General features: G+C 50.9%; 1 protein-coding gene across 1 annotated transcript; it reads right to left on the bottom strand.

Annotated features, from left to right (window-relative positions):
• Positions 1–862: 862 nt before the first annotated feature.
• Positions 863–15,897, bottom strand: MEF2D (myocyte enhancer factor 2D). The gene is made up of 10 exons (XM_007948434.2): positions 15,844–15,897; positions 15,040–15,243; positions 13,353–13,490; positions 12,103–12,313; positions 11,803–11,859; positions 9,909–10,099; positions 9,368–9,388; positions 7,957–8,086; positions 1,652–1,889; positions 863–1,178 (listed from the first exon to the last, which is right to left on the bottom strand). The coding sequence occupies exons 1-10, from the start codon at positions 15,895–15,897 to the stop codon at positions 863–865; spliced, it is 1,560 nt and encodes a 519-aa protein (XP_007946625.2).
• Positions 15,898–22,720: the final 6,823 nt, after the last annotated feature.

Genomic DNA, 22,720 nt, shown 5'->3' with positions numbered 1-22,720 from the left:
ATTTCAGAACCTCTGCTTACTTTCCCCCTGAAACACAAACCCACTCATCAAGTCAACTTTGGGGTTTCAGTCTATTGTATGTTTTTTTGTTGTTTGGTAGGTTTTTTTGGTTATTTCCCTCTATCTGGGGGATGGGGTGGGAGGGCTCTTCGTGCAGGGCTCAGCACCTGTCCTTTCCCAAGGCCTGTCGGGCTCCCCACCCCCTCCTGCAGCATATGTGAACAACGTGCAAAGTGTCCCCCCCTTCCCGCAAAAAAGAGACCCCCCCAGCCAGTGAAAATGGTGGGGGGTGTAAAAAGAGGGGATGGAAGCATCCCCCTCTCCAAAGCGAGAGTCCAAATTCAAAAAAAATATAATAATAATAATATAATAATAATAATAATTATACACAAATGTAACCGTCAACAGGACATGGAGCACAAGTAAGGAAGTGGGGTCGAGCGGGAAGAGCCCAGGACAGGGAGGGGTGGGCGGTGAGATTGTCAACTCTTCATCAGGGAGGCTGAGAGGAGGGGAGTGGGAATCGTCACTTTAATGTCTGTGAAGAGAGGAGATGGAGAAGGGGGTGAGAGAGGGTGGCCCAGGCTATGGGGTGTACACCCCCCACTCCCTTCTCCCCAGTAGGACCAGAACTCAGTAGCCAGGCCACCTCTGAAGGGAAACCACTGAGCACAAGGACTGATGTTGGAGATGGTGGTTAGGAGATTGGCTTTTATGGGGGAAAAGGGTACTGGTGCTGCCACAAAAGGGCTGGTAGAAGGGCTAGTTGGGCACAAGGCCTCTCAGGTAGGTGGTATGACAGGTTGGGACACGTGAGGTGGTCCCTGGGTGTAGCAGACACTGATAGACAGGAGGGGTGATGCTACAGTACCCAGGTATCGAGCCGCATCCTCTTCACAGCTGAGCCTTCAGCCTCAGGCTCTGGGGCTGGGCGCAGCAGGCCCAGTGTGGGCCCGAAGTCTCCCCGTCCGTCATCCCGGTCCCCTGTCTCATAGGAGGCCCCAGCCGGGCTGCTGAGACCATCACCAGGCTCAGGGCGGGCGGCCGGGAACACAGCTGGAGGGGGCGGCGCAGGGCTGCGCTCACGACTTGGGGACACAGGTTCCGACTTGATGCTGATGTGTGGGTGGGTGGTGACTGTGAGGGCAGCACCCACATGGGGCAGTGGGCTGCCCGGGCTGGAGGTAGGCAATGGAGATGGAGATAGAAACAAGAATGGGTGAGGGACAGAAAACATGATAGGAGGTCACAGGACAAAGAGTGAAAGAGAGAAGACAGACAGATGTGGGAGGACAGGGTGTAGGAGGAAGGAAGAGAGAGAAACAAATGAAGACAGAGAGACCAGAAGAGAAAGGTCAGTGAAGGGAAGAGAAGGAGAATACATAAGATTAGTTTTCTGTCTATCCCACCTCTGTCGTCTTTTGCAGTCCAGGGTCACCCTACCCCCACCCTGGGGTTAGCTGGGGGAAGGGAATCAGGATGGGTCTCCTAGGCCTATACAGGTGACCACGGGCTGCCTCACAGGATGTCCACTGGTGACAGACATCCTTGCAGGGAACCCAGCTCTCAGGAGGACCCTTCTTCTCCCACCTGCTCCTCAACTCTCCCTCCCCAAACATGCATGCACATGGAAAACCTCCCTAAAACTCACATTAGGTTGCTGAGAGACACAGGGACCAGGTGAGGTTGTTGCTGAGGTGGCTGTTGCGGCTGCTGAGGCTGCTGTGGCTGTGGCTGCTGTGATTGCGGCTGTTGCTGTGGAGGCTGTGGCTGTTGTGGCTGCTGGGGCTGTTGTGGCTGTTGCCAGGCAGTGACATTGCCTAGTGACAGCCCCCCAGGTGAACTGAAGGCTGGTAAGGAGGAGAGCTCTGCACTGGTCAACTGGTAATCTGCACGGGGAAATAAGGAAGGAGAAGCCTGGAGTGGGAGGGAGAGGACCTGAGGGGAGGGGAGTATTTAATGATGGACGTGAGTAATTAAATAAAACCCATCAAAAGTCAGTGAAGGTGGCACTCACAGTGAAAGAAATGAAGATCATAATAAGCATGAGTACTATTTTTTAACCATCAGATTGGCAAAAAGTAGAAAATATGATCAAACTCAGTGTGGGTGAGGGTGTAGCAAAGCAAGCACTCTCATCCCTGTAGGTGGGAGTTTACATTTTTTGAAAAGCAATTTTGCAATATCTATCAAAATATAACATGCATATATCCTCTGACCTAGCAGTTCTATCATTGGGAATTTATACAAAAGTCTCAAAAAACTAGAAAAAGATATATATACACACACACATACACACACATGGAAATTCACTTCAGCATTATTTGCAAAAAACAAACCAAACCATGAAACCAAAAACCAGAACACATTAGCATGTTCTTATCAATGGAGTCTTAATTAAATATATTATGGTATGGCCATCCATATAACAACATTAGCACTTGCTGATGTCAGATGGATCTTGGCTAAAAGCAGAGAAAACCAGAAAGATATTTATCTCTGCTTTATTGACTGTGTAAGGCATTTGACTGTGTGGATCATAACAAAGTATGGGTAACAGTGAGAAGAATGGGAATTCCAGAACACTTAATTGTGCTACATAGGCCAAGAGGCAGTCATTTGAACAGAACAAGGGGATACTGCATAGTTTAAAATAAGGAAAGGTATGCATCAGGGTTGTATATTTTCACCATACTTATTCATCTGTATGCTGAACAAATAATCCAAGAGGCTGGACTATAAGAAGAAGAATGCGGCATCAGGATTGGAGGAAGATTCATTAATAATCTGTGATATGCAGATGACAAAACCTTGCTTGCTGAAAGAGGACGTGAAGCATTTACTGGTGAAGATCAAAGACTACAGCCTCCAGTATGTATTATACCTCAACATAAAGAAAACGAAAATCCTCAAAACTGGACCAATAAGCAGCACCACAATAAATGGAGAAAATACTGAAGTTGTCAAGGATTTTATTCTACTTGGATCCACGAGCAATGCTCATGAAAGCAGGAGTCCAGAAATCTGCTGTAAAAGACTTATTTAAAGTGTTAAAAACCAAAGATGTCACTATGGGGACTAAGGTGCTCCTGACCCAAGACATGGTATTTTCAGTCGCCTCTTCATCTGCACATAAAAGCTGAACAATGAATAAAGAAGACTGGAGAAGAATTGATACATCTGAATTATAATGTTGGTGTTGCTTAGAAATGAGGATGGAGACTGTGTCATATGTAATTTGGAAATGTTGTCAGGAGGGGCCAGTCCCTGGAAAAGAACATCATGCTTGGTAAAGCAGAGGGTCAGCAAAAAGGACGACCCTCAACGAGATGGACTGACACAGTGGCTAGAACACTGAGCTGAAACATAGCAACAACTGTTAGGATGGCGCAGGACTCGCAGGGTCACCATGAGCTGGAGCCAACTTGATGGCATCTAACAGCAACATATGATAGCATACTATGTAGTGACAAAAGTGAACAAGGTATGTTCTTTTACACCTGCTACTCTGAAGAAATTTCCAGGATGACTACCAAAAGTAAATAGAAAAATGAGAGGCAGTCCATTTATATGGGGGAGAAAAAACAGTATAGACCCAGGAATGTTTGTGTAAGCAGAGAAAATACCGATGGAAGCTCACACAAGCTACTGATTTTTATCTTGGGGATACAGAACTAGGATCACAGTATATAACTTTTTTTTAAAACCATGTGCAGGTATCATTTTTATAATGATAATTAAAAACAAACAGGAAGAGAAAAACAAAAAGTTAATAGGAAAGATCTAATATGTCTAAGGAGCACTGGCTGCTCAGTGATTAAAGGCTTGGTTGCTAACCGAAAGGCTGACGGCTAGAACCCACCAGTGCTCTGCGGGAGAAAAGAGCTGGTGATCTGCTCCGGTAAAGATTACAGCCTAGAAAATCCAGTCCTACTTTGTCAGATGGGGTGGCTATGAGTTGAAATTAACTTGACAGCACCCAACAATAATAACAATGTATGTCTAACTGTTATCCCTTCAAACAAGTCTTCAAGTGCCTCTCTGAGGTAGAGAAGAGTCACAGTAAATGCTAGGTAAATCAGGACATCAGAAACCAATTATTTTAACTACTACTTCACCTTCTGCGAAGTCCCCAAGTCTCCCACAGATTTTTAATACATAAGTAAGCAGCACGGGTTTGCACTCCTGTGTCCACACACAAACACAACAAAGGACATGTATTTGCCCCACAGCTCCTGCCCTGGAAGAAGAAGTGCCTTCAAAAGCGGAGAAGCTGTAAGGCAAATACTCCTGGGGCACAACTGACCAAGATTCTGGCAGATTTCCCCATGAGAAGGCACTCGTTATTTTTAAAAATTTCTATCTTAATGAAGAAACTGTGATGTTTATACTGTTACAGAATAAACAGAACCATGAAATGTCTCACAATTTACACAGCACTATTATATATTCCAAAAGGTGCTCTGGTGGCGTAGTACCTAAGGCATTTGACTGCTAACCAGAAGCTGGTGGTTCAAACTCACCAGCCACTCCTCGGAAGGAAGGTTGGGCAATCTACTTCCATAGTGATATGCCCGGGAAACCCAAAGAGGGAGGGGGTCGCTATGAGTCAGGTCTGACTCGATGGCAGTGAGTTTAGTTTTGGGATTATATTTCAGAAGGAGCTCTGGTGGCACGGTGCCTAAGGCATTTGACGACTAACCAGAAGGTTGGCAGTTCAAACCCACCAGCCACTCTGTGGAAGGAAGACTGGGCGATCTACTTCCATATAAAGATTTAATGCCTCAGAAACCCAAAGGTGGTCACTATGAGTCGGAATCGACTTGATGGCAGTGAGTTTGGTTTTTTTTTTTTTTTTTTTTTAATTATATTTCAAAGGAGCCCTGGTGGTGTAGTGTTAAGGCATCTGGCTACTAACGAAAAGGTCTCTGGTTCAAACCCACCAGGAGCTTCGCAGAAAAAAGATGAGGCAATCTACTTCTGTAAAGATTTACAGCCTTGGCAATCCAAAGGGGGTCGCTATGAGTCAGAATTGACTCAATGGCAGTGAGTTTGCTTTTTGGTATGTTTCATGTTGCTTCCTATTTGGGACAGTTCAATTTTGTCCTTGAGGAACACAGGGAGATTGCATTGTGATGGTGGGAGGGCATGTGTGATGAGAGGAGCATACATCTCCCAACACTACACACCCATGTTACTACGCGGGGGTCATTTACTCTGGTCTTGTGTTTTTATACAGGGAAGGCAGTATTCTCTCTGCAATACAGCAATGAGTTAAAGGCATGAGCTATGAGGTCAAACTTCCTGGCTATCTCCACCTATAGGTCATGTGAACTTGGGCAAGTTGCTTATCCTTTGCCTATAAACTGAAAGCAATAATCCTACCTTTATCAATCAGCTGTTGTGAGGATCGAATGCGCTAACACACATAAAGCATGCAGAACAGAATCTGGCATACACTAACTATTCAAAAGATTAGCTTATTATTACCATTCTTTTACAAATGGGACAACTTGCCTTGGTCACAGACAAAGCCAGAAGCACAGCCAAGATGAGACTGTAGGTCTCCTTACCACCTTTAAATCTCACCTCAGAGATGGTCTATACTTGTCTCTGGTCTTGTAACATTAGCCAGGATTCTGATACACATATTTTTAAAAAGCAGACTAAGGACAGAAAGGTACACCTAGGATCAAATATTTCTAATTCTTACTTTACAAACAAGGACAGTGCAGTGCCTTGCCCAAGGCCCTTCAGGGAGTGAATGGTAGAGACACAACTCCCAGTTCCGTGCTGTTGCCACCACACTCCAGCCCTATCTATCAGTAGGCTTGGCTCCCCTAGGCCAGGAGGAATGTAGCCCAGAGGCCACCTGGCAACCTACTTGGTCTGTTCCCAGGTGACCACAGCCAGACCTCTCAGCCAGTGTCAACAAGAGGCCAGGTCCATTCCTTACCCAAGACATTACCATAAGCCAAATCACCCCTAGCTGGAACTTGAACTGGGGCCAAGGACTATAAACAGTGAACAACTGAACAGCAATGTGATCATTGGGGTATTGTTTATACACCTAGGGTCACCTGAAAACACCTGCTATTTAAATTGAGGTCTAAGTACTCTTGTGGCAAAAGGAACTGGAGCCCCTGGTTTCTAAGAGGATGTGAGAAATCCCACACACTTTCCAGCAGGGCACCAACGACAGGCCCAAGATCAAAACCTGCTTTCACATCAGACTGACAGGAGTCTAAAGTGTGGCTTTGCTGAGGGCCTGTTCTGGGCTTTCTGACACCAACCAATCTTTCTATGGCTTCAAAAAGACTGGCAATGGGACCCAAGAAGACAGTAGCTCAGACTTTGCAAAAAACCCACCACTGTGGGATTCCCAAATGATGACAGCTCCCAAAAGGTGATCTGTGCAGCCCTCCGCCACCACTCTCACCCCACCTATTTATTCTCAGGAAGCCAGCTGTTCTAGGCGGGCCACAGAATCCCAGATGGCAGGGCTGGAAGAGCTCAGAGCCCTCTTGTCCACCCACATCTTGCACAGATGAGGAGACAGTGTCCAGGGCACAGCCATCTGAAGCAGCTCTCTCAGAAACTGCCTGAGGATGTGGTAACCTGTTGAGTACACAAGTGGGTGCACATGCAAGGAACAAGGGACTTAAAGACACCTGAGGAAGAGGACCTGGACACAGACCCATATGCTAGAGTCAGGCCCCTTACCATGAGGCAGTTCCTCCAGTTCTCTTACCTGCCATGAGAGGTTTTCCTAAGCATGGGGCTGGGTCTGGCTTTACACACATAAGGAGGTGGGATTTTGTGGGCATTTGTATTAAGTGTCTGCAACCTAGCATGGTTCAACTCTGGGGTGATGACCTGGGGGGGAGTTTTGGGGCCTTTTGGTCCAGTCTGATCTCATCACAGGAATATCCCTAACCCAAAGCATTCATACGAAGGCAGAGGTCTCTTTGGCTGGAAACAGCCCAGGTTCACAGCCACATAAATGTTTTGGAACAAGGTGACAAGGCCTTTTCCATTGGGAAGTCCTTCCTCACATAGCAGCTTGAAGTGCAGGCAACGATGGCTGAGAATGTCACAGACTGTTCCTGGGCAGGTGTGAGTGGGTGACACAGACCAGGACAGCCCTGGGGGCCCATGATAGCCTGGGACTGGGTGTCCTGTCTGAATTCTACCCAGACTTTTCCTGTGTCCTCAACTAACTCTTCACCTTCAGATCCCCCTTCACCAGACTTCTTCCTTCCTTCTTCCTCATCATTCCACCACCACAGCATCATCAGGATGAGAGACACCCTTCCTCCTTCCCTACCTGGCCTTAGAGTCCCTGCAAGGCTATTCTAAGAATCTGGAAAAATCTACCCTAACTATGCTTCCTCCTCTGGCCTCCTCACCTTACCTGCCTCTTCTCTCCCTCATTCCTTCATTCTCCTCCAGAAAGCCTTGCTAAACTGATCATGTCCCCCTCCGCATTCCTTGATCCTAGAGTCTAGAGCTTAGTTTGCCTGAATCATCTGCTCAGCCCACCTCTGTCCTACTTCCTCCTCAGACTGGAGGCTCTCTGAGGACAGGGTCTGGGGCTCCCTCCTCCACTAGGTCCTATATTAGAAATAGAAAATGCCCAGTTTAGTTTGAATGTCAGATAAAACAACAAATAATTATTTAGTGTATGTGTGTTTGCCTTTGGGACATACTTTAGCATAAGAATATATTTGGGACATACTTATCCTAAGAAATTATTTTTTCACTTGAAATTCAAATTAATCAGGCACCTTATATTTTTATTTGTGAAGTCCAGCAACCCTAATTAGGTAGGAAATCACCAAAATTAATAGTCTTTACCAATCAGGGCTTCCCCCAGGGGCTATCTAATGTTCCTTCTCTGGTCCCTCCAATGCCCAAGCCCAAGTATACTCATACATCAGCCACATGAACACTCACCTGTGTTGTAGGCGGTGGGCATGGAAGAGAAGGGGAGGCCCTGGCTGAGTAAACTTGGTGTTGCCACGGAAACCACTGGGGTGGTGAGTGAGTGGGTAGACTGGGAGACCCCAAGGCGCTGGGCATTATTCTGCAGAAGAAGAGAAGTGTCTGTCAGGGGATGGCAGATGAGTGGGCTGCCTTATCCTGGCCCTCCATCCCAACATTGGGCTGGGGTCCTTGGATCCCAAGGCCAAGGTGGAGTCCCTTAACATGGAAGCCCCCAAAGATACACAAACACACACTGGTGCATTCACAGAGACACTGAAATCTATGGAGAGAAACATGCACATAGATTCATTCACTTCTACACCTATGGAAACTGGAAGACACGTATGCTGGCCCTGTGGCCCCAACACCAGGTCCAGTCTCCTCGGGCAGAGTGAGAGAAGAGATAGACACCACTCTTCTCCTGCCTAGTCCCTCTGGAGTCTACTCCTCATCCATCACACTGTAGCACACACCCTGGTAGAAACATGCTGGCATCTGTGAGGGGAATGTGGGGCCTGGCGTGACGTGTGCCTGCGTGTATGCATACACGTGTGTGGGGCTGTCAGCTCCATCTGCCGCTGAGTCACTTATTTATTCCAGCTCCACTCTGGGGCCGAAACTGCTGCCGTGTTGGCCGCCAAAGCCTGCCTGCCTTTTCCAGCCTCTCTGGCCTCCCATCAGGGAGTTGGGGAGAGAGAAGCCCCCCACCCCACTCCTGGCTGAGGGTATGTGAGAGGACAGTAAGCTTGTGAGACAGAAAAAAAGAACAGCCATGTGTGGCTCCAAGTGCCTGTGAGGTGGGCTGTGAACAGGAGACAGAGGGAGGGTAGGGAAGTTCCCCACTGAAAAGGGTGACTCTGGCCTTGGCTTGGCCTCAGCTCCCCCTGGAAAATCAATTTTGTTGTCCAGCTGGCATCCCTCCTAAGGAGGTCCCTGTTTTGGGTTCCAAGAAAATTCTAGGGGCTTCAGTGGTGTTAAGAGGGGAGATGAGATCCAGTCCCATGGTCCAAGGGCCTAAGCTAGGCATCCTGGGACAAATCAGGGTGGGACCTCTGAGGCCTGGGGCTGGCCCACTCTCCTTGTACATTCAACAAAGACACAGAGAAGGTGTTATCTGCATGAATGCAGCACCATACAAAGATACCATGTAAACACAGGTGCACATACATGCATGTCTAACCCCTGCATCTCCACCCTATTCACCTCTGTATCCCACCTGGCTACTAGGCACAGCTCCTGGTAAGTAACCAAATAAACAAACCCACACACTACACACACAGGAAAAAGGACAGGGGCACACACATATTCCATGCTAGGTGACTGCACAGCAATGGGTTGACCCAGAATTCAAAGCCACAGCAAACATCTCACAGACACTTACCAAATCTAAATGGTCCTCAGTCTGGGAGCAGAAATAAAACCAAGGGGATAGTTGAGTCTCTGGCCTCTCTCCCTGCCCCCACCCCTGCCCCTACAGCCATTCCATCCACCTCTTTGCAGAGGAACAGGATGGTTCTCCCCAGGAAAAGGCATAAGGAGACAGAGGGAAACTAAGGAAACAACCTGCCCCAAGAAGGACAGAGGTCTTCAGTCCTGGATGATTTCTAGAGGATGCTGTCTCCAACCTCCACCAGTAAGGAAATCTTCACAATCTCATTTCCAACCCTCCTGCAGTGATAGCAAAGCTCTCCCATCACCCTCCTCATCATAGAACCTTCTCTCCCACTTCCTGTTCCTTTTTACTGTCCTTGAGACTGGTACTTCTGTTTCCCAACCTCTTGTTAGGTCCCCTGGGAATAAGGTACTCATGAAAAGCCACACTTGGAAATCCTAACCATTGGTTAACCTTCACCTCTCCTGCTAGAGGTCTGTTCTTTCCTCTCTCTCCAGTCCTACATTCTTCAGCCCAGACATCTACTCACCAAGTGATGCATTAACCCCTTTCCTCCCTGGGAAGTGATGACCCGAAGGTCGGGCTTGCGGCTGGGGGCTCCAAGCTGGGTGCTGTGGGTAGGTGGGGGCGGAGACTTGGCAGGGATGACTTTGTTGAGGCTGTTGCCATTGGCCACAGGGAGGAGGCCGGGGGAAGCCCGTGCACTGACATAGCCATTCCCTGGAAAAGTGAAAAGATGAAGATAAAAGGAAAAGCACGGGCCTAGACCTCAGCCCTCAGCCCTGTTAATTGACCCCATGCCCTCACCCCTGCCATCCAGACCCTCTCAAAGAATGCTTAGGGTTTGACTGGGTGCTCAGCTATCTGACTGCCCCCTTGAATTATCCTGCTTTGGGAATAAGAGAAGAATACCCCTTACTCCTGAATCACTGAGTTCAGCTCCCTACCTCTATGCTATGTAAGATGGGGCTAGGTGGGGGCAATCATTACCTCCCGTCCCCCATAAAAGTCAAGAACTTCTGTGACTAGTCCTCTCCCTACTTTTTCTCTCCTTCGGTCTGCACGAGTAGTAAGGCCAGCACTTTCAGATCCCACAATATGCCCTCGACTGAGCCAACCCACAGATACCCAGGATGGAGAAGGGGTGGCAGCTTAGAATCTGGCTGGGACTCAGTGAGGCTCCTGGTCACCAGGACCAATCATCAACCACTTGGACCACTCCCTCCCCAAGAGCTGGGGAGGCTGTGATTTGGATCAGCACATGACAAGTGGTTCACAGCTCCAGGGTCACGAGCCATTCACTGGTGGTGGTAGTGTTACTGGCACTGGGGCACTGATAACACAGCCATAATTAGACTGGTAATAACAACCATAATAACTATCTTTTACATTTGTTTCACACTCCACAGTCTATAAAGGGCTTTCACACACACATTATCTCATTTAATCCTCACAATAACCTCACTAGCTGGACAATGCATGTATTATTAGCCTTGTTTACAGAGGAAACTTAAGGCCTGGTTGGCAGAAGTGTAGTGACTTGTCCAGGGTCACACAGCTGGCTAGAAGCCAAACCAGGGCTCTTACTCACATCCCACTTGCTGGGCTCAAGGTGGGCATTTCTCTGGCCCTCTCCTTGGACAGAGGGATACTCACCCATTTCCCTAGTTTTCTGACCCCAGTACACAATTACTGCCAGGGAGGTGCTATAAGGTACTTGAGGCTGAGCTGGGGGATTCTGAAGGCTAGACATATGGGGGTGACTGCAGTCAGAAATTCCACCTTGCCCTATCCCCTAAAAGTAAGCTGTGCCCTGAAGTGTGTGGCCACCTCCATCCCAATTCCGGGATCACTCTGGGAATGGCAGGAATGTCAGAGTGACGTCAATGGTGACATTCGAAGTCACAGTCACCCAGCTGGACAACGGCACAGGGCAGGAGGGGCTGTCAGCTGCTGGGGTGGGGGGAGCAGTGTCTCCTCTGTAGCTTATGGACATATGATCACAAATGCACAGGTAATGCCTGGATATTTCCATGACAGTGAGAACATACACATGCATGTATGTACAACATGTGTATTTCTGTCTGTCTGGGCCTACTGTCCATCTGGCCAAAACCAGACTTTCATCCTCTAGATCTCAACCAAATATTCCCCACTCAACTGGAAATAACCTGGATCTTGCCTTCCAGCTAGAAATGTTAGTCCATTCCTACAGTTTTTGCCCAGAATCCCCTGAGCCTACATCTTTTCTGATCATCCATACCAGTCACTGCTACCAGCTTGAAAATCCTGACACTCTATCTAACTTAAGCCCTGGGATTTCACTCTCCTCCTATCTAGGTCCATCAGGACTCTTGGACCCCAGGGGCCACTGAGCAGGCAGGCCCTACCCCATCGCCAGGTAGAAGAGCAGTAGTACTCACCAACAGGGCTGGGGCAGGCACCGTTAGCACTGCTGAGGTCTCCCCCCAGCATGGCCCCTGGAGATAAAACAGAACCATGATGAACTGACAGGATTCCCCGCTTCCAAACTGAAGACTCAACAGGGGGAAGGGACTCAAAAGGACTCTAGGAGAAGGAGTCATAGTCACATCCCTCCAGAGCCACACAAATGGGAGAATGCTATGGTGGGGAAAGGGAAATAGTAATTACTGAGAATAGAATCCCCAAGTCCCCATCTTGTCTCATCTCTACTTCACCTACTCATCTACCAGTCGACTCACCTGCACTGGCTGGCCGCTGGGGCAGGCCGGGAGACACACTGTTCCTCTGCAACGCTGGCTGCTGGGGGGACAGGAGCCGAGGATCCGTGAGGGATGACGTCACCAGGGAAGGGGTGACCAGGGAGCCACTGGGATTGCTGAACTGAAGTGAGCTCTGATTGGACACGGGCACCGTGACAGGCATGGCAAAGTTAGGGGCCGGGACAGCTGACTGGATAGAAAGATGGAGGGGCAGGGTCAGGCCAAGTCAGCTCCTCACCCTAGACCCACTTTGCCTGGGAGGGCAGGCAGAGGTTCCAGTTTCTGGGCTGTGCATCCTCAGGCCAACAGCTCAGTCTCTCTGCCCTGGGCCCTGTTAGAGTGCTGCCTGCCACTCCCAGCAAGGAAGAATGTTGGTGGAGATGCTCTGGGGACCCAGCTCTGGCCCAGAGAATGGGAACACAGCTCTGCTCACTGCAGACAGGACCAAGGATACCTGGAACCTCCAAGTGGAGGTGGGTTAGTCCTCAGCCAGGCAGGACACACAGGAACACGTTAGAGGCCCTGAGTACAGATCCAAACTCACACACACAGCAGTTAAAGGCCTGTGCCATGGATCAGGGACATCATTTTACCTGCAGTCTCTCATCTCTCCAGGCTGCTGCATAGGGAGTTCACCTCCACCTCACTGCTATCCCCATTAGCAGTCTTTGTTTTCCCTAAACAATACTACTGAATGTCCCAAGCTGGGGATATCAAAGCAAGCCCAAGGGGCCCTCTTGCCAGAAAAGATCTGGACAAAGAGCACTCTGTCTACTTTCCTGTCATCTAAGAATCTCACATCTACACACTGCTTGCTGGTGAGGGACACTCTCCAGGCCAGTCCTGGTTTATAATCCATCCAAGATGAATCCAGCAAGGGTCACAGGTTTATCATGACCAAGGTCAGAGATTCCTCAGTGGTCACCAATAGCCCCCAGCATGGCTCAGAGCGGGACATCCATCAGAGGCAGCTGAGAGGGCCGGGCCGCAAAGCCACACCATGCATCACAGGGAGGCTCTGCTCCATGCGACTACTCACGGCCAGTCTATAACTCTGCATCATTTTATCAAACTCCTCGTCTATCTTTTTATATTTCTCCTCCGTCTGGGGGGTCAGGGCAAACACCTCGTCCACCTCAGGGCTCTCACATTCCCTGTGCTTCTTGTGCAGCGCCTGGGGGGAGGGGCCGGAAGGGGGGGCCAACAGAGAGAGAGTGAGTGGGGCTCACCCCATAGCGCCGGAAGAGCCCGTCGAGCTCCTCGCTGGCGCGCCGATACTTGTCCTCCAGCAGGGGGCTCTGCTCCAGCGAGTCCTCCCCGTCGGGCTCCGGGCTGTCGCAGCCGTTGAAGCCCTTCTTCCTCAGGGTCTGTAACCGCACTGCTGTCAGTGGGGTGAGAGTCCCTCCCACACCGGCTTCCCGTGAGGTCCTTCTAATGCTTTCCTAAGACCCTCCCCCATACTCTCTTCCAACAACCTCCTTCCTCAGTGTGCCCAGCACCTCCCCAGCCCCCTTCCTCAGTGTTACCTTCCCATCCCCATTATCAAAGCCTCTTTGGGCAGTGTATGAAGATCTGGTTGGTGGAGGAGGCATCAACATGGCCAGGTCACCTGTGAGGTGAGCCTAACCCACTGGATGCAGTTGGCAGGGAGACAATGTGTCTCTAAGGTGTCAGGTGGGGAAGGGGCTCCATGGGGGAGAGGCTGAGGGGCTGACCACCCTTTGGTGAATGCTGGTCAGAAGGCACTTGAGGGCTCCCCAGGGGAAGGCAGTCAGGGCTGGCTCTACCCATCTCAATCCCCAATCTCAGCTTAGGAGAAGAGGGGTTGACCCTGGCAGCAAGGAGTCTCTGGGGACACACTGGTGGCAACAGGGAGAGAGAGAGATGGAGACAGAGGCAGAGAATAAGACGTAGAAAGGCAAGGAGGGAACAAGCATTAATACTGAGTTCCTGTGGGCTACCCCTGTACACTGCCCTTGCCCTCATGTTCAAGCATCTCACACACACCCACTGCAGTGATCGGAACAATGCAGAGGTATACTCAGTAAGTCTGGAGTAGACCCCAAGGCTGTCGCTACCCTCTCCTATACTCAAAATATCTACAGATCACATGCTTTGTTTTTAAAATAAATCTTTTATTCTAGTCTAGAGAAAATCCGTTTTCCCTGATTTCCTCTAAATCTTTGAGTTAAATTCTCACTCCAGGAAGATGGGCTAGTGGCTTCCTGGGAAGCCTCTTCATTGGCACAAAAGTGGCATATCTCAGTGTGAGAAGCAGAAACTGGGCTGCCTCATTCAATTCACATAAAACCTTTCAAAGAAGACATTGGCCCTATATGTGGAGGTGGACACCAAGACTCAAGAAGGCTAAACCACTTGCCCACAGCCAGTAAAGACCAGAGCTAGATTCCAAAGCCTGTGTCCTTCAACAGCTCACAATGTCAGCCCTCTTTCAAACAAAAAATAGAGCCACAAGGACCCACAGAGAGTAGGAGATGGAAACAAAGAAGGAGAGAAAGAAAGGGAGTCAGAGCAAACCAAAAAATGGAGAAGGGACAAAGAGACAAAGACAGAAATAAAACATGAGAGAAGACAGAGCAGAGAGATGTTATGTCATGCCTGATGGACACAGAGACTTGCAGAGACAGCTAGGGGTAGTGACGACCTGGTGTGGTCACCCCACATGACCGCCAGGAGGCCCTGGCACTGGCCTGTTCACTTATGCTGCCTCTCCTTTCTCCTCGGGCCCTGCGTTTATATAAGAGGATGCGGGTTTGTGTGTATGTGCATTCAGGTAAAGGGTTCGGAGGAGCAGGTATGTACATATGCATGCACAGGCAGTCTCGGTGTACATGTCATGTGGGCCTTGTATGTATGGTTGCAGCAGGAGGGTAGAGCATGTGTGTGGAGGCCCACCTCAATGATGTCGGCATTGGTGCGGCTCTCGTGAGGTTCATTGTACTCCGTGTACTTGAGCAGCACCTTGTCCATGTCAGTGCTGGCATACTGGAACAGCTTGTTGGAGTGGTTGAAGATGATAAGTGCAATCTCGCAGTCGCACAGCACGCTCAGCTCGTATGCCTTCTTCATCAACCCAAACTTCCGCTTGGTGAATGTCACCTGCAGGCGGGCAGGTGGGCGGCCAGGTCTGGCTCAGTCAAGGCCTGCCCAGGAGTCCCAGCCTACAGGCAACAGAATATAGCCCCTGCCCTCAGGAGCCCCCACTCTCAGGGTGACACAGCCCCTGCCCTCAGGAGCCTCTGGTCTGGGGAGAGAATGGGCCAGCACCCCTCTATTAACACATGGCCAAGACATAGCTCAGAGTCAACTCACTGAAGGGAGGGGATTTAGATGAAAAGAAATCCACACTTCTGTGCTGGGAGCTGGGCAGAGGTCATGGGAGGAGCCCAGGAAGGTATCCTTTGGGGAGAAGAGGGGAAGGATTCATCTTGGAAAAGGGGGAGGTGCCCAGGTACGGCCTAAGACTCACACATGGCTCCCAGGTGGGTCCAAAGGACCATCTAGGAGTCCTGGGACACAGGGTTCCAAGAGCTGCAAAAATGTAAGGGGTCCTCTTTTCCCCTATCAGCCCCTCCCCTTCCATAATAGCTTCTAGCGCCCCCTTCTTCCAGGAAGCCCTCTTGGGGTGCCTAAAAAGAACGAAGGCAGAAACCAGCTCCCTGCCCTCACCCACTCTGTGTGACCCCATAACCCCCTCACCTGTCGGTTCCGCTCATCAGTGATTCGTTGGATCTGAATCTTTTTCCTCCCCATCTTCTCCAAGGATCTTCAGTGCTAGGGAGGGGAGGGGCTCGCTGGGTGATGGGTCTTGGCACACCTTACACTGTGTTCATGAACGGTCTGGGACCAGTGCTCAGTTCATGGTCTATAGGACACCTTCTGTACAGCCTCCTAGGAAGGGAGGGTCACAAGAGGTCTGTCAGCCCATGCAACCCCCAGCCCTGCTGCTCCCAGTGCACATTAGCCAGCCTCGCAGCATCCATGTGAGGGGCTGGCAGCATTTGAAACCCATTCTCCAAATGAGGAAATGGCAGCTATCTGAGATGACGGCCTGCCACAGCCAGGCACAGGCTAATGCTTGCACTCTGGGCTCAGGAGTCTGGTCCAGGCTCTTTCCATACTACTGCTTCTCAAGTTCTAGGCCAGAGTGCATAGAGCTCTCTAAGGGTCTGGGTCTTACAGACCTACCCTCCATCTTCTCCCCAGACCCAGACTGGTATGGAGACACCTGGACTCACCAGCTGACCCTCTGGCCTAGAATGGTGTTCCCCATTCTGGAGCCTGGTGCAGAGAATGTGTTGAGTGAACACCTGCCAAATTAGTAACCCCAAGTCTAGACTCCAAGCCCAGCCTAAGAGTAGTGCTTCCCAACCTTATTCATTTTGAAGTACACAATGCATAGGGCTGACAGACACACACTGAGGAGGATGCTGGCAGCCAGGGAGACACAGGCACCAAGAGGAGGGACCCCATCTTAGCATACCTATAGCCACTGGGTGAACAGCTATAATTCCAGAGTCAAGATGGGAAAAAGAGCCCCTGCACACACAACTCCAGGAGGTACCACTGGAAGAGAAGGGGCATGGTGATGGCAGCTCAGCCTGAGCCAGAAAAGGCTGCATGATCCCAAGCACAGGCAGTGCCCACACAGGCTAGGTGAACACTCCTCTGGGGTTGGAGAGATCCAGGGTGGGATGGAGGCACCAGAGAAACCCTCAGGGCTCCTCTAGTCCTGAGATTTCAGGAGTCCTTGCACCAGATGGAGCTTTCTGGGAGATGCTAGAGGTGGGCAGCGAGCATGGGGCCCATGACTTCTGAAGCCATTCTGGTTGGGTACCCCTCCACAGAGACCCTGCCCAGAAATCCTGCTGCAGAATCCAAGAAGTAGGCTCTAACCTCTGTCTGATCTTCCCAATACCACCAACAACATGGACAGAGGTGTCACTGGAATGTTTGATGACAGACAAGGGAAACACCCCCCCCCCATTCCTAACGGCTGCTGCTGAGTTTCCCCGGAGCCTTTCCAGCTTCAATCAACGTGGCCACCAAGGTACCACAGCAGATGCAAAGGTCTGACCTTGGCCTCTTGGCCATGGAAGGGAAGGGAAAGACAGGGAATCTGTGGACTTGGAAGAGCCAGAAATACTTCCTAAACACACACACTTTCCTTTTGCCAGGACCATCCCTTAGGCTTTCCCCAGCCCAGCTGGAAAGAGAGCTTTTGCTCTATGTAGATGTCCACAAAAAACACGGCAGCTCACTCCTTCCTAGAAGGGGTTTTTCTTCCACATTCGAATCTTCATCCCTCTCACTTTTCTCCCCAGAGAGGCACCCCAGCACCTTCTTCCTCTTTTCCTTGTTCCCAAGGTACTCCACGGGCCCCTAACCATCTGCCCTCACACACACCCTGGGACAGCACCAACACAAGTCCAGCCAGTCCTAGCTGTCCACCAGACACCTGGGCCCAGACAAGCTCCAGCCACATTGTTTCTTGCCTGTGAATCCAATCTCTGGCAAACCCCACTACAAAGGCTCCCTCTGAGGATTTCTGCTGTCTTGCTTCCAGTGCAATCCAAATGCTGTATTTTCTACAGCTACAGTGTTATGGGCCTGGTAGTAAAAGAGGGAGCACACAGGGGGCAAGGGAGGTGACTAAGTTGGCTTTTTAAACAAGATTCTCTGGCCTGGCCTTGTAAACCCCAATCTAGAGTGGTAAATGCAGTAACTACTACACTCTCTGGCTTATAGCACCTACCTTCCCTCCCTCTTACTGTCTCTCTCAGTCCTTAGTTCAAAAGCAAATTCTTGCTAAGATCTAACCTCTATCAAGCTTATGGTCAATAATGTCTCTTCCTCCAAATATGGGGAAAGTCCTCTCTTTGCTCTCATGACCCTCAGGGAAGTCACTCCTGCAGTCTAACCTCATGTCTTTGGTTCTCCCAATTATTTGCTCTTTTCTTTCTAGCATTTATCACAACTATAAATAATTACAATTCTGTGCTTCTGTTTAATGCCTGGCTCCCCTAGGAGAATGAAGTTTCATGAGGGCAGGAACATAGGTGACTTTTTCACTACTCTTATCTCCCATAAAGAAGAGCTCAGGAAACAGTTTTATTGTTGTGATCCTATGGAAAGTTCTGTTAGTCTAACCTCCATCAATCTTGCTGCAGTATCAGCTCCCTCTCACTCTAGCTCCTGTGGAGATAGAACTCTTCCTCTCCTAGATGCCCCTGAAGTTAGTTTGTTTAGATACCATCCACCCTCCAACCACCTCTGCCAACCCAGTCCTCAACCCTCCTCCCTCTTGGGCTGGCTGGTGCAGAAGGTGAGGCTCTAAAGTCTTCTAAGGAGCAGCCCTGAGCACATGGAGATGGAGAGGATGGGGTTGCTCAGGCAACTGTCTCCTGGCAACCAGCTCCCTGGCTGATCTCCTACACCGCCCCCCCACACCCCCGCCTCATGCTGGGGGAGCTGGGATGCAAAAGGGATCAGGGCTGAGAAGGCAGGGATGCCACAGAGACCCACTGAGCATCCTGTGCAAGAGGAAAGTCAGGGTTAAAGAGACCAGGCTCCATCTATCTTCACTCCCTGTCAAGGCAGCCCAAAGCACTTTTCATAATCTCATGCTTCCCCAGAACCCCTTCCCCACTGCTGTTCCCACTTCAGTGCCAAGACTGCCAGAGGAGACGCCCCTGCCTTGAGCAGTCCTTCTTCCTATTAACCAAGAGCTCTCCTGCAAAGCAGGCTCATCTGTTAAAATAACACCTTTTCCCTTCTGCTATCCATTTCACATTGTTGCAAGGTCTGGGGCAGGAACATGAACTCAACCTTGTCTGTGAAAGAAAGGGTGGCTGGAAGTTGAGTTGGCACAAAGGACCCCAAACTGACCCCTTCCAAGGTATAGAGGCCTGTCCTGTCCAAGCTTCCCTCCTACCCAATTAAAGAGACTTTAATGAACACCTGGACCTCCTTAATTAGCCCTTTCCCTAATTACCTAACCAAATGCCAGGAACCAGAGGCCTGGGCATCTGTTCTCCAGATGTGAGACTCCCTTTTCCTCCTCAGCCTGGCCTGGTCCCATTCCTCTTTTCCTTCACAGACTGCTCCTCCTCTAGGAAGCCTTCCCAGATAACCTGGTCCTTGGGTGCTTCTCTTCTAACCCTCTTTCCTTCACTATGTCTAGTATCTGGAACCAGGGGTTGGGAGGACTTCGGGCTGCCATGGAAACAGGGGGTTGGGCAAGGTAGCCTTCCTTCTTGTTGCCCCAGGATCCACCCAATCTTGACCTCAGGCCACAGTTGTGACTCCCTGGGCTGGCAGCACCTGTGTCACCAAAAGCTCCCCTTCAAAGGCTATAGCAGATTGTGATTCACCCACTCACTCCTAGCCAAGGCTGGCAGGGCAGGGTTGGGCAGGGTGGACGTCCTGGGGGCTGTAAGGAGGCAGGCAGAAGTAAGGCCTTCCCTGATGGAGAAAGGAGTAAAGAGGGAAGGAGGGGAGCTGGGCTAGGCCCAGGGAGGCAGGCATAGACTCATCTCTGTTGGAGATGGGTGGCTGCAGAGAAACCTCCAAAAATGGAGAACAGGGAGGATGTAGGGCAGGAGGCTCATGCAGGCCAAGGAGGAGGGGCTGAGGGGACCAGAGACTGGGAGATTCAGAAGGACCCTAAACCAATAAAAAAAACAGTTGCTGTCAAGTCAACTCCAAATCATGATGACCCCATGGGAGTCAAGTAGAACTCTGCTCTATAGATCATCAGGCCTTTCTTCCAAGGTACCTCTGAACCTCCAACCTTTTTGGTCAGCAGCTAAATGGTCTAGCCACTTGTACCACCCAGGGACTCCAGAAGGAAGCAAAGACAGCTATTTTTTCAAGCTCACCTACTAACCCAATGGGAATCTTTTAGTTGTATTTATATGTAAATTAGATACAGACAATAAGCACATGTGCACTAAAAAGGGTCTTGGTTTGGAGGGGGTATGGGGGAAACCGGTCCTGGCCTCCCCCCAGTGTAACACCTCTTGGTACCTGAGCAATATTCAAACCATTCTTGGGTTTCAGAATGATGCTATCTCAGTTCCTGTGTGAGGGTGGCCTAGGGCCAGCTGGGGGAGGTGAGGTGGGGGATCGGCCAGGGCAGCCTCCCTGGAGCTGCAGTTGCAGCAGGGCTGAGCATGTCTGCCCTTCCTGGGGAGCTGCAGAAGTCCTTTCTGATGGGTAACTTACATTCCTTCTCTCCTGCTACTGTCAGGGGAGTGTCCACCTCTCCTTCTCCCACATACCTTTCCACCCACATATGCCCTCTATCCCAGTGGCCCAGAGACTCAGAGGAGCAAGAAGGCACCTATTTCCAAAGCTCCCACATCAGTGCAGGTCAAAATGGAGCAGAAGCCCAGAGAGGCTCAGTGTACAGCCTCCTGTCACAGAGCAATGGGCTTCCATCCTGCTCTTCCACATAGTTAAGAGAGGGTGCTCTCGTTAAGCAGGCCCTTCATCTCTCCCTCCCAGGCTGCTCAGGGCTGGAGGCTGTGGACTGGAGGGGAAGGCAGGAGGCGCTGGAGACAGCTGTCATCCCTCCTTCCGCCCCTTCCCTGTGGCTGGGCTGCAGGGCATGAAATAAGCAGCAGGAGCTGGGGGAGGGGGTGACAATCCAATCCACCTGTCACCCCCACAGTCAGGCGGCCTCAAGCAGCCTGCTCACTAACGAGTGAGGAGGCGTGGGTGAGGCAGACACACAGAGGGGGATGGCAGAGGGGGACAGACATACAGACACAGGAAAGGAGATAGAGAAGAGGTGTAGAGCCCAAGAGGAAGGCAGTGTGGAACAGAAGAAGACACAGACCAGGAGAGGGCCAGAGAAAGAAGGCAGAGGACCAGACAAAGACTCAGAGAAGCAGGGAGAGAACAAGCAGCAGATCCAACAACTGCTTCCAGGACTCTGACTGGAGGGCCAGGCACAGGGGCATAATTTGAAAGGACACCATCCTGCCCTCTCAGAACTTGCAGTGCAGCCAAGTGACAGACAAGGGAGGGGCAGGTCCCACCCAGGGCAGGGAGCGTCATAGGGGCTCTCTGGGACCTGGATCAGGGCCAGCCTGGGCCCAGGAAGGAGCATCTTGGCTCTTGAGGCTTTGGGCTCTGTTGACAGTCAGCAGAGATGAGGACCTTGGACCAGGACTCCCCAAATCTTCTGAGCCAAGGGTTCTCTCAATCCCCTGGCCAGTGCCTCCCTTCCCAGCCCAGCACCGGCTTTCCTAGTCATTCTCTCTCTGAACCTTAGCCCAGGGATTTCTTTCCTCTATGCAGAGAGACACATGTAGAGGAGCTCTGGAGGACAGAGTAGGAAAGTGAACCCAGTGACTGTCCATAAACACAGAGATGTAGCCTTGGCAAGAGGGTCTGGGGGCATTTTTCAATGGTTCATAGCCCCTGGAGTATGCATAGGAAGCCTTTCCTTCCCAAACACTGCACTAACCCCAAAGTAGGGGTATTACTCCATGTCTAACAAGAGAGGGCAGTGCCTGGGGTCTCACATTGTCCCTGTCCCCCACCCCCCTTGCCACTGTCCCTTGGCCACTCTCTGGCCTCCCTTTACTGTCCAATCCCTCAGCTCCTCCCCTCCTCCCCTAACATGGCAGCCTTTCTCCTTTTACCACAGGGTTCCTCTAGGGTCTCCAGCCCCAAGCTTCTCTTTAAGGTTCTGTCTAGCAGGCTCACTACTCAAACTCCTGGTTCCCATCATCTTCCCCCTTCCTCAGGGACTCCCCTCCCCCAACCCCAGCAGCCTCAGGGCTGGGCAGGGGCTATTTTTAGCCTGGGCACTGAGCTAATTTTAACTCACCGACAGGGGACCTGGGGGCGGGCTGGCGGCCTGGGGCTGGGGGGAAGAGGGCCAGTTCAGGAAGGCTGGGCCTGGGGCGGGGATGGTCTCAGGTCCCAGGCATCCTAGGAACACAAGTGGGGAGTGGGCGCAGCAGCCTCAGCAGCTTCAGCTTAAAGGACAGGAACCAACTTGCCAAGGGGAGCACCCGGTATGGGAGGCAGGGCTCAGAGCCCTTCCCACCGCTTCCGCTGGACAACTCTCCAGAGCTCCACCCTAGGCTTCCCGCCCTCCCCTCCCTGGCAAACCTCCTGGGATGGGGTCATCCTGTTCCCTACCCAGGAGATGCCTTGAGGGTGGGGGGCTGTCTCCTGAGTCTCCTATACTGCTTCCCCACCCCAGCTTGTCCTTCCTGTAGTCTAGCTCTCATCCTTCCTGTGGCAGCTATGGGCTACACAGCTCCCTATGGAGACAGCAGGCTGCCCCTGCTGCTGCCCATGCCCTGGGGCTCCAGTACCTCCCACCCAGGCTCTGGCCTTCCCCTGGAGGCCTGTGGGCTGGCTCTGAGGCACTCCCCTTGTGTTCCTAGAGCCATCCAGCCTGTTCTTAGGAAGGATCTGGGGACAATGAGACTGAATCCTAGCAAGAAAAGGGTGGGTGAGGTAGGGCAATGATTAGCCCAGGGAAATATGGGGGCTGTGGGCTAAGATTCTAGCTGTCTGGGTTCTAGTCCCTGTTGCGGCTCTAATTTGCTGT

The sequence above is a fragment of the Orycteropus afer genome, unplaced genomic scaffold, assembly GCF_000298275.1.
Source record: "Orycteropus afer afer isolate SDZICR_OR568_19922 unplaced genomic scaffold, OryAfe1.0 scaffold00217, whole genome shotgun sequence".
Taxonomy (NCBI): domain Eukaryota; kingdom Metazoa; phylum Chordata; class Mammalia; order Tubulidentata; family Orycteropodidae; genus Orycteropus; species Orycteropus afer.
The sequence above is the reverse complement of the archived record's forward strand: the minus strand, read 5'-3'. Positions and strand labels throughout refer to the sequence as shown.

Excerpts from the sequence above, each read along its gene's own strand:
- MEF2D (XM_007948434.2), bottom strand. The coding sequence starts at position 15,897 with ATGGGGAGGAAAAAGATTCAGATCCAACGAATCACTGATGAGCGGAAC. Across the intron at positions 8,087-9,367 it reads CTGAGGACCATTTAGATTTG|AATAATGCCCAGCGCCTTGG; the intron begins GTAAGTGTCTGT and ends CTTCTTCTGCAG. Across the intron at positions 1,890-7,956 it reads GCCCACCGCCTACAACACAG|ATTACCAGTTGACCAGTGCA; the intron begins GTGAGTGTTCAT and ends TTCCCCGTGCAG.